Source organism: Leucoraja erinacea, chromosome 19, assembly GCF_028641065.1.
Source record: "Leucoraja erinacea ecotype New England chromosome 19, Leri_hhj_1, whole genome shotgun sequence".
Taxonomy (NCBI): Eukaryota; Metazoa; Chordata; class Chondrichthyes; order Rajiformes; family Rajidae; genus Leucoraja; species Leucoraja erinaceus.
The window spans coordinates 32,130,074-32,147,023 of NC_073395.1; the positions used below are offsets into that span (position 1 = coordinate 32,130,074).

General features: G+C 41.6%; 1 protein-coding gene across 3 annotated transcripts in view; it reads left to right on the forward strand.

Moving 5' to 3' along the window:
- LOC129706453 (uncharacterized) overlaps positions 1-16,950 on the forward strand; it is a 103,792-nt gene that overhangs the window by 37,352 nt on the left and 49,490 nt on the right. For all 3 annotated transcript variants that reach the window (XM_055650767.1, XM_055650765.1, XM_055650766.1), the window contains exons 12-16: positions 2,434-2,603; positions 9,266-9,342; positions 9,438-9,487; positions 12,454-12,649; positions 15,555-15,665. In XM_055650767.1, coding sequence (XP_055506742.1) covers positions 2,434-2,603; positions 9,266-9,342; positions 9,438-9,487; positions 12,454-12,649; positions 15,555-15,665 — 604 coding nt within the window. The remainder of the gene's footprint in view (positions 1-2,433; positions 2,604-9,265; positions 9,343-9,437; positions 9,488-12,453; positions 12,650-15,554; positions 15,666-16,950) is intronic.

Consider the following 16,950-nt stretch of genomic DNA (forward strand, 5'->3'; position numbering starts at 1 on the left):
AGTTTGTTCAGGAGATTGATCATTGTAGGAAAGTAGCTGTTCCTGAACGTGGTATAGAACGTCGGGCTTCCATACCTCTTGCCTAACAGTAACAACAAGAGGAAGGAATGATCCAGATGCTGGGATATTTATTGATAGATGCCACTTTCTTGAGGCAGCACCTGGTGTAGGTGTTTTTGATGGTGGAGGGGGCTGTGCTCATGATGGACTAGGTTGTGTCCACCACAGACACTGAGTCCTGGAGATGTCAAGTTCTCATGACATTGCTTCTCGTGTTCTTTTTGATATTAAAGGTGATGGGGCTCAGATGTTCTGTTAAAGTCGGTTTGTGAATTGCTGAAATGAATTACAACTGAAAAGAATGCAGGAGGAAAAGATTAATGTCCTTAGGGTGCCAACAGCAGTGCCTGTGCAATTAAGATCCTACTCCAGGAAACAGCTGAGTTATCAAGACAATTCCGCATTCCAATATGCACATAAGCATCTAATTGAACAAAGATTGTTCACTCATGGCCATAAAGCCACCAATTTTGTTGGTACATCATCATGTTGTGTTGGTTGGATAATACTCAGCAAAAGGTTGCATGGATATCCTTGTAAACCTACGCTGCACTCCCTCAATAGCAAGAATGTCCTTCCCCAAATTAACGGACCAAAATTGTACACAATACTCCAGGTGTGGTCTCACTACACCCCTATACAACTGCAGAAGGACCTCTTTGCTCCTATACTCAACTCCTCTGGCAGCTCAATTTTTCCCACTAATCTCCTATGTGGGACCTAATTAGTGTAATAATGATGTATCTTATTGTGCTTCGAGGAATATAGGTAAACATAATGGAGATGCATAGATTCACCAATTTGGATGATCTAGCGTCTTTCTCTACACAATCCAATCCGCTCATTTCCACCACATCCTGTTTCTTTAAACGTGTTACCATTTCACTTTTACCATGTGATATAAATGTTATTTCATTCACACACTAAGAAGTGTAATGAATTGACCACAACCGTGGCATAATTGTTGGACACAGGATCTTTCAAGACAATGCAATTCCATTACCACAATGTTGAAGAGCATGCCTGCACATCTTCAATATATTCCTCCTAAGCTCATTGTCTTCATGCCATCTTGCATGAGCCAAAACTTAAACCAGTTAATTGATGTTAAAGCTAATGGTTCTCACGTTAGCTTTCCCTATCAATTACTCCGACTCTATTCTTCCTGTGTACTGGTCATATGCAACCTTTATGTCCCATTTGACCATGAACTAAGCTTTTTAAAGTACCACCAAGATAATATATTTTTATTTGTGGAGCATTGTCGTTCTTCACTCTATTTTATCCCTCTGCTACTGTTCTTTTGTTCCTCCATGCCTGGAGCTCTTGAGTGTATTCCTCCAGAACTCCTCTCCAGCTGAACTCTAAATTATTTCAAAGATTTCAGTGTGCATTTTACCCACACTTGATCCTGGTCTTGAGTCATTTCTCATTCAACCATCCTCTTCATCCTCACTCATCCAGACTAGTTCCTTCTCTTTAGCCAGGCCAAGTTATGATTCATTGTTCTCAGTTACAAAGCTTTCCCTAGCTTTACCTTCAAAACAGACCCATGTCACCATCTCTTATTCTCTAATTCTTGATTGGTACAGGTGTTGGAGGTTATGGGGAGAAGGCAGGATAATGTGGTTAGGAGGGAGAGATAGATCAGCCATGAGTAAATGGCAGAGTAGACTTGATGGGCCAAATGGCTTAATTCTACTCTTATTTCTTATAACCTTATGATCTCCATAGTGCCATGAATCTGAGCTACAGTGCACTTCCCACTCTATGGCAAACATCTTAACCCTGCCTTCAACAAGAACTCCAAAAGCTCTTCACCTTGTTTTGTCCATCCCATCCCAGGAAAGCATTTTCAGAGCCAACTATATTGATCATGCCTTTGTTCACCTCTGAAAGCTTCAACTGTTTGCTCTCTTTCTATAGCATGAAGTATGATGGAAAATCTTTATTGTAGTAAAGGAAATAAACAAAGCCAAATGTTGTTGAACATATAAAATCAGACATCTCTGGCTTCTTCATTGTACTGGCTTAATTCCAGAGTATAAATTATGTAGGCCGATGATAACATGATAAAGGGGCTTATTTCTGAAGGATTTGGTTTTGGTCAGTCACATCATTGGAGAAAGGAGCATAATAGAGGCTAAAATTCTCACCCCGGGAGAGAAAGAAACTCGGAGACATCTGTTCATAGACCATGCCTGTTATTGTCTGGAGACGGTCTCCAGATGCTTGAGTGAAATGCATTATTTTTTACTCAATCGCAGATAGCCATACTTTGTGGAGAAGGCTGGAAATATATGAGATAGAAGTTGAGGGGAGAAGAGAAAGTGGCTCTGACTTTTTTTTAAATTTGTTTTCTTTACCTTCCAGAAATATGTCTTTGAATGATCTATGCTTGACGTCAGCAATTGCTTTCACCGAGACCAATGGCTTCTACCTTGCTGTTGAGAAGGAGATCTTCCCTGAAAATAGAAAGCTCGTTCTTCAGAATAAAAATACAAAGAAATTTACCGAAGATTTTTCAGGCTGTCAACCTAATGGTGAGAAATACTCATAACTCCACATCTGACTGTTTGCAGGCAAATGGAACTTGTACACTGAAGGAGCTGCAGGATAATATGGAATACAAATGTAATTATTTTCCTGCTTCTTATTCAGACAAAAGCACTTTACGGTGTCTTGATGGTACATCATTCTGTTACAACCTGAAATGCACATCACCTCTTCTTTTCATCATTTCTGATTAGACAGGTGGAACAGTGGCCTCTCGTTTGCCCACAGGTGCCTGCTCTGTCATTCTATAAGATCATTGCTTCCTCAGCATCACTTTGATGCACTACCCCATGCCTCTTGATGTCCTTAATATCCTAAAATCTATTGATCTGCCACTCATATACTTGGCAGCCATTGTGAGTAGAGAATTCCTAAGATTCAATAACTTCCAGTTGAAGAATTTTCTTCCCTAGTTGGCAAATACAGGTCACTTCTTGTTTTGAACCTGTCCCCTGATTCTACACACTCCAGACAGTGGAAGCATCAGACCTGTATCTACCCTGTCAAGCTCTATAAGAATCTTTATATTGCAATGAGATCACCTTTCATTCTTCTAAACTTTAGAGCCCCAATCTGACACGATACGATACGAGGCAATAGAACTTTATTTATCCCAGGAGGGAAATTAATTTGCCAAGAGTCATAAATAAACAATATACATGAAACATGAAAATAAAGTGACGAGTGGTAAGGCTCTAGGGATGCTCAAAGATTGAGGAGTTGGAGGGGAGGAGGGGGGTGGGGGGGGGTGGAGGGAGGTCAGTCTCAGTCTACCCCACGACAGAGGGTGAGGAGTTGGATAGCCACATGCAAGAAGGATCTCCTGTTGCGTTCTGCCCTGCATCTTGGTGGAACCAGTCTGAAGGCACTCCTCAGGTTGACCAGTTTGTCATGGAGGGGGTGAGCTGTATTGTCCAGGATGCTCTGCAGTTTGTGGAGTATCCTCCCTCCAAGACCACCTCCCAAGAATCCAACTCCACCCCCAGGACAGAGCCAGCCTTCCTGATGAGTTTGTTGATCCTATTTATGTCCGCAGCCTTCAACCTGCTTCCCCGACAGCGGAGAAGATGGCACTGGCTACCACCGATTGGTAGAACATCTGCAGCATCTCACTGCAGATATTGAAGGAGTGGAACCTTCTCAAAAAGTACAGACGGCTTAGTCCCTTCTTGTACAGGGTCTCACACTCCCAGGTATTTGTACTCCCTGGTAAACTGCACATCCACACCATTGATGGAGACGGGACAGGGGTGTTTCTTCTCCTCCTAAAGTTCACCACCAACTCCTTAGTCTTGTCTGTGTTGAGCTGTAGGTGATTCAGCCCACACCGCTCACCAAAGTCGTTGACTACACCTAAGTATTCAGCTTCCCTCCCCTCACTGATGCAGCCCACAATTGCAGAGTCATCTGAAAACTTCTGCAGGTGGCAGGAGGTGGAGTTATATCTGAAGTCCAAGGTGTAGATGGTAAACAGGAAGGGAGAGAGGGAGAGAGACACATGTGCCATCCAAGGAATCAATCTGGTGGACATTTGTGACACTTCCCCAATTGCAAAGATACTCTTCCTTACATAGAGAAACTAAAACATATCTTAGAAAGTGATATACCAGAACACTCCAATATTGGAACAAGGCAACTCTACTCTAATACGCAAATCCTCCTGCAATTAAAGCTAACATCACATTTGTTTTTCCTAATTGCCTACTGTTATTTTTGTGCTCACTATTCTGTATCCTTTAACAATCTTTATTCTATGCCAATATTTCATCCTCAAGAAAGTGTGCTCCAGTCACCTACAATAAACCTTTGTATGGCACTTAAGAAAGACCTTTTGAAGGTGTACCTGCAGCACACCAACTTACCCCCATCTCATTTGCTGGTCACAACAGGACATTTGTGAGGCATACACCTTTTTTCTTAATGACCATCCATTGGTTTCATGGCTACTGTTACTGGAACTATTTTTAAAAACTTCCAGAGTTATTTACAAACTTGAAATTAAATTACTCAACATTTTTTATGGGATTCAAACTTGATTCTGTATCAATGGTCCAGAACTCTGGCTATTAGTCTAGTATCGTAACCACAAAGCCATTGCCCTCCATAAGTCCCTCCTAAACAGTTACATTGTTCGATACCTTTAAGGGAAATATCTTCCGGCAGTTTCAGTTATAGTCTTCTTCATCTTAAACTTTAAAAGTGAAATATTTATCTGCTCACTCTCTGCAGATGTGGTTTCAATGAGCAAAGTCCCTAATCAGGAATGCAGAATAAGAAATGTCATCCTTATGTCTCTTCCATAGAGTATTGCACCGTTTCTTTCTTTCCCATGTGGCCAACCGTGATCCCACCATCAGAATCACATAATATTCATATTCCCTACACTAAGCTAGTAAGCAACCCAAGGGCAAGAAGCTTGGTCCTCTCCATTGATGCTATTGCCAGTCACACAGGGCTTTGCCTTACCATTCACACCACTCTGCCTGGCATGAGTGCATGTTTGGCCATCCGATCCTACACAGAGTTCAAATCCAACTTATGTGGGGCCAGATGCTATCCCAGGAAGCTGTGAGGGGCAAAGCAGGAGATTGCTGAGGCTCTGTTCAAGGTTTTTGCACCTTTGTAGACACAGGGTGAGATTCCGGATGACTGGAGGATAGTTAATGCTGTACCTTAATATGAGAACGGCAGCAGGGATAGCAAGGTAATTATAGGCTGGTGAGTTTAATATAATTGTTTGGGAAATTATTGGAGAAAATTCTTAGGAACTGGACATTAAGGAATTGATTAGGAATAGGCAGTAAGACTTTGTGATGGAGAAATCCTGCCTCACTACTTCAATGAGTTTTTTGAGGTAACACAGGAGATTAATGAAGGCAGGCAATAGATGCTGGCTGTACGTACTTCAGCAAGGCATTTGAGAAGGTCCGAACTGGAAGGCTACTCCAGAAAGTTAAGGCACATGGGATCCAAGGCGAGCTAGCCAACTGGATCCACGATTCACTTGGTGATAGAAGGCAGAGGAGAGTGGCTCAAGGATGTTTTTCTGAAGGGAAGCCCATGACTAGTAATATACAGCATACTGTATATCAAGCCAAGGGCCGTTGCTGTTTATGATATGTAATAGCAATTTGGATGTGAATGTAGGTGGTATGATCAGTAGGTTTAGAAATGGCACACCAATTAGTGGTGTTGTGGAGGAGGGAGGAGGGTTGGCTAGACTACAGCAGGATATACATCAGGTGGAAACTTCATTAAAAAATTGGCAGATGGAATTTAATTCTGACAAGTGTAAGGTGATACATTTTGGGAAAGAGATACAGGAAATATATAGTAAATGGTAGTGCATGTAGGAATGTTGATTAACAGAGAGACTGTAGGGTTCAAGTCTATATTGCCTGAAAGTAACACATTCCTTCCTTCATAGATCGGGTGATTTTAACGATGAGGAGATATTGGGTAGGCAGTATTTTTTTTTTCTTGGAGCCAAAGCGGCTGATAAAGATTTATAAGATGAGTGATGATATTAGGGTAGTCAATTTTATTTCTCATGGTAAGGGTATCAAATACGATAGGGCATTAGTTTGACAGAGAAAAGGAGTTTGAAAGGGGATCTGAGAAGACATTTATTTATGCGGACAGTTGTTGATATCTGGAACTTGCTGCCTGATCTGTTAGTGAAATCAGAAATAATTCTATGTTCTATATTTAAGAGACATTTAGATGGACATTTAAATAGACAATGCATTGGAGGATATAGTGAGCAAATGGCAGTAGTACAGTATATAGATGGGCAGGAAGGTCAACATGAACAGTGTGGGTCGAAGGACCTGTTTCTGTGCTGCGTTTTGCCATGACTCTGAGGATATAAATGCAAGAGCATTTCCAGGAGGAAAATGTACAAATAACTAGAAGGAGATCCAATCAAATATTTAACTTCGATTGGTCGAGGTTGAAAGGAAATGAGTGCTAAGGGTTTAGCTAGTATCAGACCTATATTGTCATTGATCGAGGTTATTGGGAAAATAATAACCTTTGAATAGGACACTGTATTATAAATAATGCAAATTGATGAACCATTGGAGAGGAGCAAAGAAACTGTGATTGGCAATTGCTGCATTTTCTAGGATAGCTTTATAAACTGCACTGTTAGTGTCACATAAATGGTGCTTTGTCTTCAAGTTCTCTTGCTTTTCATTGTTGATGCATTTAACATAGAAACATAGAAACATAGAAATTAGGTGCAGGAGTAGGCCATTCGGCCCTTCGAGCCTGCACCACCATTCAATATGATCATGGCTGATCATCCAACTCAGTATCCCGTACCTGCCTTCTCTCCATACCCTCTGAACCCCTTAGCCACAAGGGCAACATCTAACTCCCTCTTAAATATAGCCAATGAACTGGCCTCAACTACCCTCTGAGGCAGAGAGTTCCAGAGATTCACCACTCTCTGTGTGAAAAAAGTTTTTCTCATCTCGGTTTTAAAGGATTTCCCCCTTATCCTTAAGCTGTGACCCTTTGTCCTGGACTTCCCCAACATCGGGAACAATCTTCCTGCATCTAGCCTGTCCAACCCCTTAAGAATTTTGTAAGTTTCTATAAGATCCCCTCAATCTCCTAAATTCTAGAGAGTATAAACCAAGTCTATCGAGTCTTTCTTCATAAGACAGTCCTGACATCCCAGGAATCAGTCTGGTGAACCTTCTCTGCACTCCCTCTGGCAATAATGTCCTTCCTCAGATTTGGAGACCAAAACTGTACGCAATATTTAATTGTCCATTAAATTCCATCACTGTCTTATGCACAGTAATTAATTGTGCATGAATTATTTTACCATCCTAACCGTAAATGACTAATTAAAATAATTTGGTGTGAAATTTCATACCTCTGGGCAGCCAATTGTTAGAGATTTATATATTAGAAATCTGTCCCTTTTGGTTCTCTCTTTCCATTAATACATAGGGTCATAAGGTCATAAGTGATAGGAGCAGAATTAGGCTATTCGGCCCATCAAGTCTACTCCACCTTTCAATCATGACTTCTCAGATCCCCTTTCAAACTCCTTTTTTCTGTTAAACTGATGCCCGATTGTATTTGAAAATTGACTTCCCTATTATCATCATTCATCTTGCATATCTTTATCAGCCTCTTTCTCCCCCCCTAACTCTATTCTCCTGCCTTCTCCCCATAACCCCTGACGCCCATACTAATCAAGAATCTATCTCTGCTTCAAAAATATTTATTGATTTGGCCCTCATAGCCTTCTGTGGCAAAAAAAATCCCCAGATTTACCGAGATTCACCACTGAAATGCATTCTGATCTCCTTCCTAAAGGAACATCCTTTAATTCTGGGCTATGACCTCTAGTCCTAGATTCTCCCACGAGTCGAAACATCTTCTCCACATCCAACTATCCAAGCCTTTCCAAGCCAATCCTAATCCAAGCTTTTCTTTTCTTTAGTTTTCCATCCCTCCTGACATTTAAATTCGGTCTGATTCATCCCTTTTCTCAGTCTTTTTCCCATCTCTTATCCTTGAACGGAGGAGAAGCACTTGGTCAAGAGTCAATTTAATTGTCATTTGGACCCCTGGGGGTCCAAACGAAATGCCGTTTCTGCAGCCATACTCACAAATAGACTCCAGACACAACATAATTACATTTAACATAAACATCCATCACATAACTGTGATGGAGGCCAAAAAAAAACTTATCTCTCCACTGCACTCTCCCCCCCCCCCGATGTCAGAGTCAAAGTCGAAGCCCCTGGCTGGCGATGGCGATTGTCCCGCGGCCATTAAAGCCACGCCGGGTGGTGCGAGGTCGCACACCGGGTCTTGGTGTTGGAGCCCCCGGTGTGCGCTCGCAGAGTCCGCGGCCATTCCAGCCGCGCGGGGCAGTGATGTAGGCCCCGCTCCAGGAGCTCTTCAACCCCGCAACTCGGGCGGGGGAAGTCGCCGTTGCAGGAGCCCTGAAAAGCGGTCTCCCTCCAGGGAGCCGCGGGCTCCCGGTTCCCGCCGTCCGCAGACCCGCAGCAGCAGCCTCCGCATCAGCAGCAGCAGCAGCAGCAGCAGCGCTCCACCACCGCTCCACCCGCTCTGGACTCGGCCAGCTCCGCGACGGCAACGGTAAGTCGGCACCAGAGTCCCCGGCTTCTTCCCGTTGGAGGCCGCTCCTCGTTGCAGCCTCAACGACACCCGAGCCCGACGAAGAAAGGTCGGGTCTCCAGTGCAGGGAGAGACTCAAAAGTTCCCCCCCCCCTCCCACCCCACCCCCATCCCCCCACACACACACCCCAACATAAAATAACAAAAACTACACAGAAACACAGACAAAAAATAATAAAAACGCGGACAGGCTGCAGAGGCCGCTGCTGGCCAGAGCCGCGCCGCCTACCGGTACTCCAATCATTCACCAAGGTACTGCACTCTTATTGTCAGTTTGCATTCTTAACCCAAGATGAGATCAAAAAGTTAGAGCTGGAAGACATGGGCATAGGGTAAAGTTGTCTTGATGTATTTTACTTTTACATAATTTTTTATTATTATTTAATAATTTAGAATCTTTTTTTTATTTTTGAACTTGTGCATAAACTCTGTAATAATTTTAAAATATAATGGCCAATTCTCAATATGTTTTTGGACTCAGCATCTGTGCGAAAGATTTTGAAACTTCCATTAAGTGGAGTGATAGAGATTGACCCAAATGCTTATCCAGATTATAATGTGAGTATGGTATTGAGTTGGACTCCACAATTTATTGTTGTGCGATAGTATTGTTGTACTATCATGACTTTATCTTCATATTGTTTTGTTGATAGTTATTTTTTGAGAGTAAAACAAGAAATAAGAAACTGAAGATGAACATGCGGTAAGTATTTTAGCAATATTTTGTCAAGCAAAGGAACGATGGTTTCTTAACGCATTCCTTTATTAATATTTTCTCATTAATGGGTAAATTAATAGATGTCGCATGGTTAGTAATGATTTTAACCAAAGTAAAGTAGCTTGGTACAAATGAGTGCCAGGTTGTTCTTTTGTTTGTGGACAAAAATGCTGGAGAAACTCAGCGGGTGAGACAGCATCTATGGAGCGAAGGAAATAGGCAACGTTTTGGGTCGAAACCTTTCATTCGACCTGAAACGTTGCCTATTTCCTTCGCTCCATAGATGCTGCCTCATCCGCTGAGTTTCTCCAGCATTTTTGTCTACTTTCGATTTTCCAGCATCTGCAGTTCCTTCTTAAACATTTTGTTCTTTTGTTCTTCTGCTTTGCTGCCAAGTCGAATTCTTCCATTTTGCCGCACAGTAATTTTATGGACTGATGGTTTAGGATACTGTAGGTAATCAGAAGCTCTCTAATTTCAGGTGGTCCTGACTGTCTCCTCCCCTTCTCAGCTCTCCCTCAGCCCCCCAGGATTTTTGTCTACCTTCAATTTTCCAGCATCTGCAGTTCCTTTTTAAGCATTATTCAGTCCATTTTGTTCATCCAATTCATTATGCCTTCCATTCTTGGAGACAAATTGTTTCCTTAGAAATTCCAGAGCTTTGTTATCCTTTAAAATCATTTCCATGTTCTCCGTGGCCCGTGTAATCAATCCTAAAACTTGTGGACGCCAACATTCCATGCTCAAATGGCGGAGGCTTTGTTTAATCCATGGAGATGTTGTGTAAATGTTTCTGGTTGATTTCTCTGTTTCACTTACTCTCATTCAAACTACAGGATAATGCTAACAAACAATCCAAGTAATTTTGGAGTCGTCTGGATATCCACGTCTTCCATTCGTATTTTGTTATATAATATTTAATTTACTGGTAATCTTCTTTACTCTCTGCAATTTATCTGTAATAACTCACCTTTCTAGAATCTATTAACGTTTCTTCAGCTTTTCATCATCAACTGAAATTTCAGATCATCTTTATGTTCAACTAGACTAAGTGAGACCCGTTGGGTTCCAGTCACACGGGAGGCCTGGTCCCCCAATGCAACCCATTCCCCAATGCAATATTTCACCATGGTGTGGGAGAGGGGGTGGGGAAGGGGGGAGGAATGGGTAAAGGGGGGGTGTGGGTTTGTGGGGGAAGGGGGTGTGTGGAAAAGAAGGGGGAGTGTGTGAGGAGGAGGGGGAGGGGGAAGGGGATGTGTGGGGTGGAGGGACTCCACTCAGCGGCACCACACAGCACCTCCCGACTCCACACAGCAGGTTCCCCGACTCCACTCTTGCGGACTCAATCAGGACTACTTGTGAACTCAGCCCTGCCTCTGGGGATTTATTCTCCAGCGGGTGCTGGAAGGGACGTTACCTTCATGGTGACTGACAGGCGAGAAGACTAATCTGCTGATCTCATGATTTTTAAAACATTCATAACTTCAAACCCTGGTGTGCTTGGAACAGAGGAGAACGGTGAGTAAGGTGGTGAAAAAATCCTAGTGATAAAGGGTACCGTTTTTGCGCAATGAAAAGAAAGCAAACCGGAAGTGGTCAAGATGAAGTTTTAGAGAAACAAGAAATTAGCCAAGTAGGCCATTCGGAAGTGCACCGCCATTCAAGATGATCATCCAACTCAGAGTTTTAGTAACCCCCTGATCCCCTTAGCCACAAGGGCCACATCTAGCCATAGTAATAGTATATCAATTGATTTTGTTTTTGTTTCACTCCCTTTAGGCTACTTCTCATATCTTCCACTTCTGATGAGAGTGGGCTTATGTTTCCGCTCCACTGAGCTGTTATTTTGGGCACTTTTATCCCAATATGCACCAAGTTCTTTATAATCATGGCATTAAATAATCATGGCATTGTTGCATTCAGTGCGTAGCAGGCTTCTTCAATCTCGTCTTAAAATCAGTATGCTGTGAGCAGGTCCTACCAATGAAATTGTCCTTGTCCCCAAAGTTTCTTACGTACTATTGGGAGCTTCATTTAATTGCACTTGCATTCACACTTTCAAGGAAGCTCCAAATATTGCACCAGCTATTACAAACACTCTAATGGGTATGTTTTCAGAAGTTCTGAAATAATTTTCTTTTCATTTTCTAACCACAGTGTTTAGGTCAACAAATAAACTCACAGGTGATTTTTACAACTCCTTTTCAGTCTGGGTAAAATGGAGTTCCACACAGGTGGTGGATTAATACTGTATCTAACAAAGCTTATTTTTTACATGAACGCCATCACTATTTTAAAGTAAAATAATACTTACTTTGAACGCTGCTCAGTGGCATTTTTACATTCAGTGTCAAGTGAATGAGTGGAGGTCTGGGTGTGTGGGGGGGGGGGGGGGGGAAGTAGGTGGAAATATATTTATCAAAATGAACCATTTGGAGCTGAAATCATTGATTGAACCTCAGGGATTCACATGTCAATTTAACAGGAAGTATTCTAATCTGGAGTAAATAAGTTAATTTAATGCAGGAACATCATAGTGTAACCAAATTCTGCTCTTATCAAAAAAAATCAACATCATCAAGGGTTACTGGAAATCCTTGGGAACAGGCAGGTCATCCATCAGATTCTTGTCTTTATCTACAGATATCTGAAGATCCACATATAGCATTGGAATCCTGATTGGCCATACGATGAGCATGTTTATTCACTAAGATATTGCAAATCCTGAGCTGGATTTTTTTTTATAACATATCATCTGAAAATATGCAAACATTTAGTACTAAAACTGTAGGTATGGATGAAAATGTTACTTGTTAATGCATGGACTGTGAAATGCATAATTTCTGTACACGTTGTCATACTGTGAGAGATTTAATCTCATTTAATATCTTAATTTAAAAAAACGCTGTGTCCTTACAAAAAGTACTAACAAAACATCATTACATGAACAGCTTTCTGTATGAGGTTTTTCCTGCTAATCCTACTCACTGGCAAAGGACTTTTTTCCAAACTGTGAAAAATGGTGACATCGAGATTGTGAGAAATATGGTTCAGTTTTTCAAGGATTCATGTCTTGACATTCTCCATTCAAAAGAATCAATCTCTGGCAATGGATGTCTGCATTTGGCATGTCGAAGGGGTCATTTTGTAAGTATTGATAACATGTTTTAATCCTTCTGCATTTTATATTATCAAAGGAATATCTTTCAAAGTATCTTTGTATATTTTAAATAATGTCCTACCGATACAGTCTATTAGGAATCTGGCTGCAGATTCCTCTTGTCTTTTAGTTCAATCGACCAGCACAAGAAAAAATAAACTGACATACGACTTGCTCTTCCATAGCTCCCTGAAAGTGGCAACATATAGCCTAGAAGATTTATGGTATGCTTACCTCCATCGTTTGAGGTATTGAGCATAAGAGTCAGGATGTTATGTTGCAGCTTTATCAAACATTTGAAATATTGTGTGCAGTCCTGGTCACACTGTTACTGAATGAATGTGGAGGCTTTGGGAAGGGTGCAGACAATGTTTCCCAGAATTCAGCTTGCATTACAGGGTACTAAGATACAAGGGAAGTTTGGACAAACTTGCATTGTTTTCTTTGGATCATTGGAGGTTGAGGTGAGACTGATAGACATATATAAACTTACGACAGGCATATATACAGTTGACAGTTGGAAACATTTTTGCAGGATGGAAATGCAAAAGACTAGAGGGCAAAGCATCAGTAAGGGGTGGGAGGGGGGGGGGGAGTTTAAGGAGATGTGTTGGCCATTTTTTTGCACAGTGGTGGGTGCTTGTCATGCATTGCCAGTGGTGGTGGAAGCAGAGATGCTAATGGCGGTTTAGAGGCTTTTGGATAGACACATGGATATGCAGGAAATGGAGGGATATAGATCACGTGGAGGCATAGGAGATTAATGACAATATTCAACAAGGTCTTTGAGAGCTAAAAAGATTATGAGAATGCAGGGTGACTTGGACAGGTTGGGGGAGTGGGCAGATGCATGGCAGATGAAGTTTAATGCGGATAAATGTGAGGTTATCCACTTTGGTAACAAAAACAGGAAGGCAGATTACTATCTAAATGCCGTCAAGTTGGGAAAAGGGGAAGTACAACGGGATCTGGGGGTCTTTGTACATCATACTATGAAAGTAAGCAAGCAGGTACAGCAGGCAGAAGGAGCAAAGAGGTCCTTCTGCAGTTGTACAGAACCCTAGTGAGACCACACCTGGAGTATTGTGTGCAATTTTGGTCCCCTAATTTGAGGAAGGACATTCTTGCTATTGAGGGAGTGCAGTGTAGGTTTACAAGGTTAATTCCCGGGATGGCGGGACTGTCATATGCTGAGAGAATGGAGCAGCTGGGCTTGTACACTCTGGAGTTTAGAGGATGAGAGGATATCTCATTGAAACATATAAGATTGTTAAGGGCTTGGACACACTAGAGGCATGAAACATGTTCCCGATGTTGGGGGAGTCCAGAACCAGGGGCCACAGTTTAAGAATAAGAAGTAAGCCATTTAGAACGGAGACGAGGAAACTCTTTTTCTCACAGCGAGTGGCGAGTCTGTGGAATTCTCTGCCTCAGAGGGCGGTGGAGGCAGGTTCTCTGGATGTTTTCAAGAGAGAGCTTGATAGGGCTCTTAAAAATAGCAGAGTCAGGAGATATGGGGAGAAGGCAGGAACTGGGTACTGATTGGGGATAATCAGCCATGATCATATTGAATGGTGGTGCTGGCTCGAAGGGCCAAATGGCCTGCTCCTGCACCTATTGTCAATTGTCTATTGTCTATTTTCTATTGACTGTTCCTGTACTGTACTGTTCTTTGTGCTATATCAAAATTAAATCTGTCATATAGTGGAATGAATGAATAAAGTATAACTTAATTATTAGATAACTGAAGATGCATCAGACACTGATTAACAACGTCTACATCTAATACTGTAGCCACTTTTTGTAGCAGAGATGCCAGAGCTAATGCAATTTGACCATTATGTATGATGCTAGCAAGACCAATCTCCACGGGTGTTAGCTCTGCAAATTCCACTGGCCACTGAAATATGATTTGACATTCCGTTCACTTCTTCTACTAGCCCACAGAGACATCAGCAGGAATTATGAGTCTGTCAGCAAAGAAAAACTCATGGCAGTTCTTCGAGTCATGCAGAAAAACCCTGCTTTACAGGATCAATGAATTAATGGCCTGGATATTTTTAACAAAATATTTCTTAGGCTCTATTTGACTACTTTAGCCCTATTTGTACTTTATGATCAGGTTTTTAGTCACTTATATCAATACTATTATTCATTAAATGTATTTAAACATTAAAATATAAGTGAGTATGTGCTGCAACTGACTATCCAGCATAAAGACTTCTACTCAATGGCACATTGTCTTTGCCATTACAGTAAATAATGGACCGGGGGGGGGCGGGGATAGGTTTGTTATTACCGATTGTCCGCTATAACCAAGTGATGGGGGTAAAGGTTAAACCAAGGCCAGGAGTGAAGAAACGTTGGGGGGGGGGGGGTTGAACAAGTGGGAATTCACAGGGCAGGGAGCCGAATGCCCTTGGCCCCACATGCAGTGCACCAGGGGCACGCCCGTTATTCACGTCACCTTCATGCTGTTCGCTCTCTCCACTCCCGCGACCGGAAGCACGCTACATTGCGCCAGCTCATCAGGTAATTGGCAAAAGTGTGGGGTGGGTGCAATGAAAGCCTCAGTCCGCAATAACAGAATTGCTGAAGTCTGATATATAGAAGTCTGAAGAAGGGTCCCCACCCAAAACATCACCCATTCCTTCCATCACCCATGCCAGTTCCACTGAGTTATCCAGCTTGTTGTGTCTATCTTCAATGCCCTGTATAGAGGTTAGTTATTGCGAAGGTTTACTGTATGTTGCAAATGTTTACCGTCAACCAGTTATTAAAAAAAGCTTTTAATTTGTATTGAGGGATACAATTTGAATTGAGGAATACTGATTGTTAGTCTTTGAAAGACCTCTACAAGAGATTCATTCTTGTGTCATTGTTGGTTGACAGGACATAGTTCAGGAATTATTGGAGAATGGAGTGTCACTTGATGCAAAAAATGCCACAGGCTCAACTCCATTCTTCCTCGCAGCAATGGGACAGCATCGTAAAATATGCAAGGTGGATACTTTTTATAATAAAATAGTATTGCTTGTAAAGAGAAAAAATAATTCTCACTCTGAGCTGTTATAAATTGTAATAACTGTTTTTATTGATTTTGAAATGCTAAGGAAGTGATCCATTTGACCAGCTCTGGTCATATGTCAGATTTATATGTCTCTGAAAAAAGTTAATTGAAATTTACTGTTCTAAACTTCATAAAGTATGATCTCTGAAAATATCTCCCTTGTTGCTCTCTGCATAAGGTTTAGTTTTGGAAAAATGGGAATTGTTGCTGGATTGTTCTGAGAAATAGATTAACTTTATGCCCAAGAGTATGGACTGGCAGATTTTGAAATATTTCTGGGACATTAATCGTGCTCAAAGGACATTGATCTGCACGGAATGAGATAAACTTACTGTGGTTTGCTTAAAATGGGGTCTTGGCTTACATAATGCAAATGACCCTTTAATTATTAATTTATCAAATGCAGACTGAAAATAAACCCAAGGAGAGGTATTGAGATAATGTAATTTTAAAATATAATTGAGAAAAATCATGCATTAATTACAGGTATTCTCATCACTTGCTCCATTTTGTCAATAATGAGGGGATCTGATTTAACGCGAGGAAAATGACTCTTCTCTTCAAATGCCTTGAAATTACATAATGAAATAAAAGTATACAGATCCCTAACATATCATCTGAATTAACATATTTACTTATTTTTCTATGGGATGTAGCTTTTAACACTTATTCCTAATTAACCTTGAGAAGCTGCTGTTTGTGAACCGCTGCTGTCCATCTAGTAAAGTTATCCCACTGTGCTCATAATGAAGAAATTCCACAATTTTGACCTGTAATAAGTTGCAGGCTGCTTTGTGTTCTCTGATCTTCATGAGTATTGCTGGAACTACACTGAAATGTAGCACATCTGACTTGCACTATTGAGATGGTTAAAGACTTTTGCAGAATCAGAGAGTGAATCGTGCTCCTCAGAATTTTCATCCTCTGAACCTTTGCTCTGATTCACAGACTTTACACTATGAGGTCAGTGCAGTCTACAGGCAATGCCGACCCCCTGGGATGTTAACTGGGTGAAACTGGGTTATTGTAAGACCATTGAACGGCAAGGGCATTTATTTGGATTATTTTTCATGGGGTGATAGATGGCAGCTATTTCAGTGGTATAGATTATAACGGCACAAGTCCTGCAGAATGTGTATATTTAGTTTAGTTTAGAGATACAGCGCGGAAACAGACCCTTTGGCCTACCGAGTCTTCACCGACAGGTGATTCCCCGCA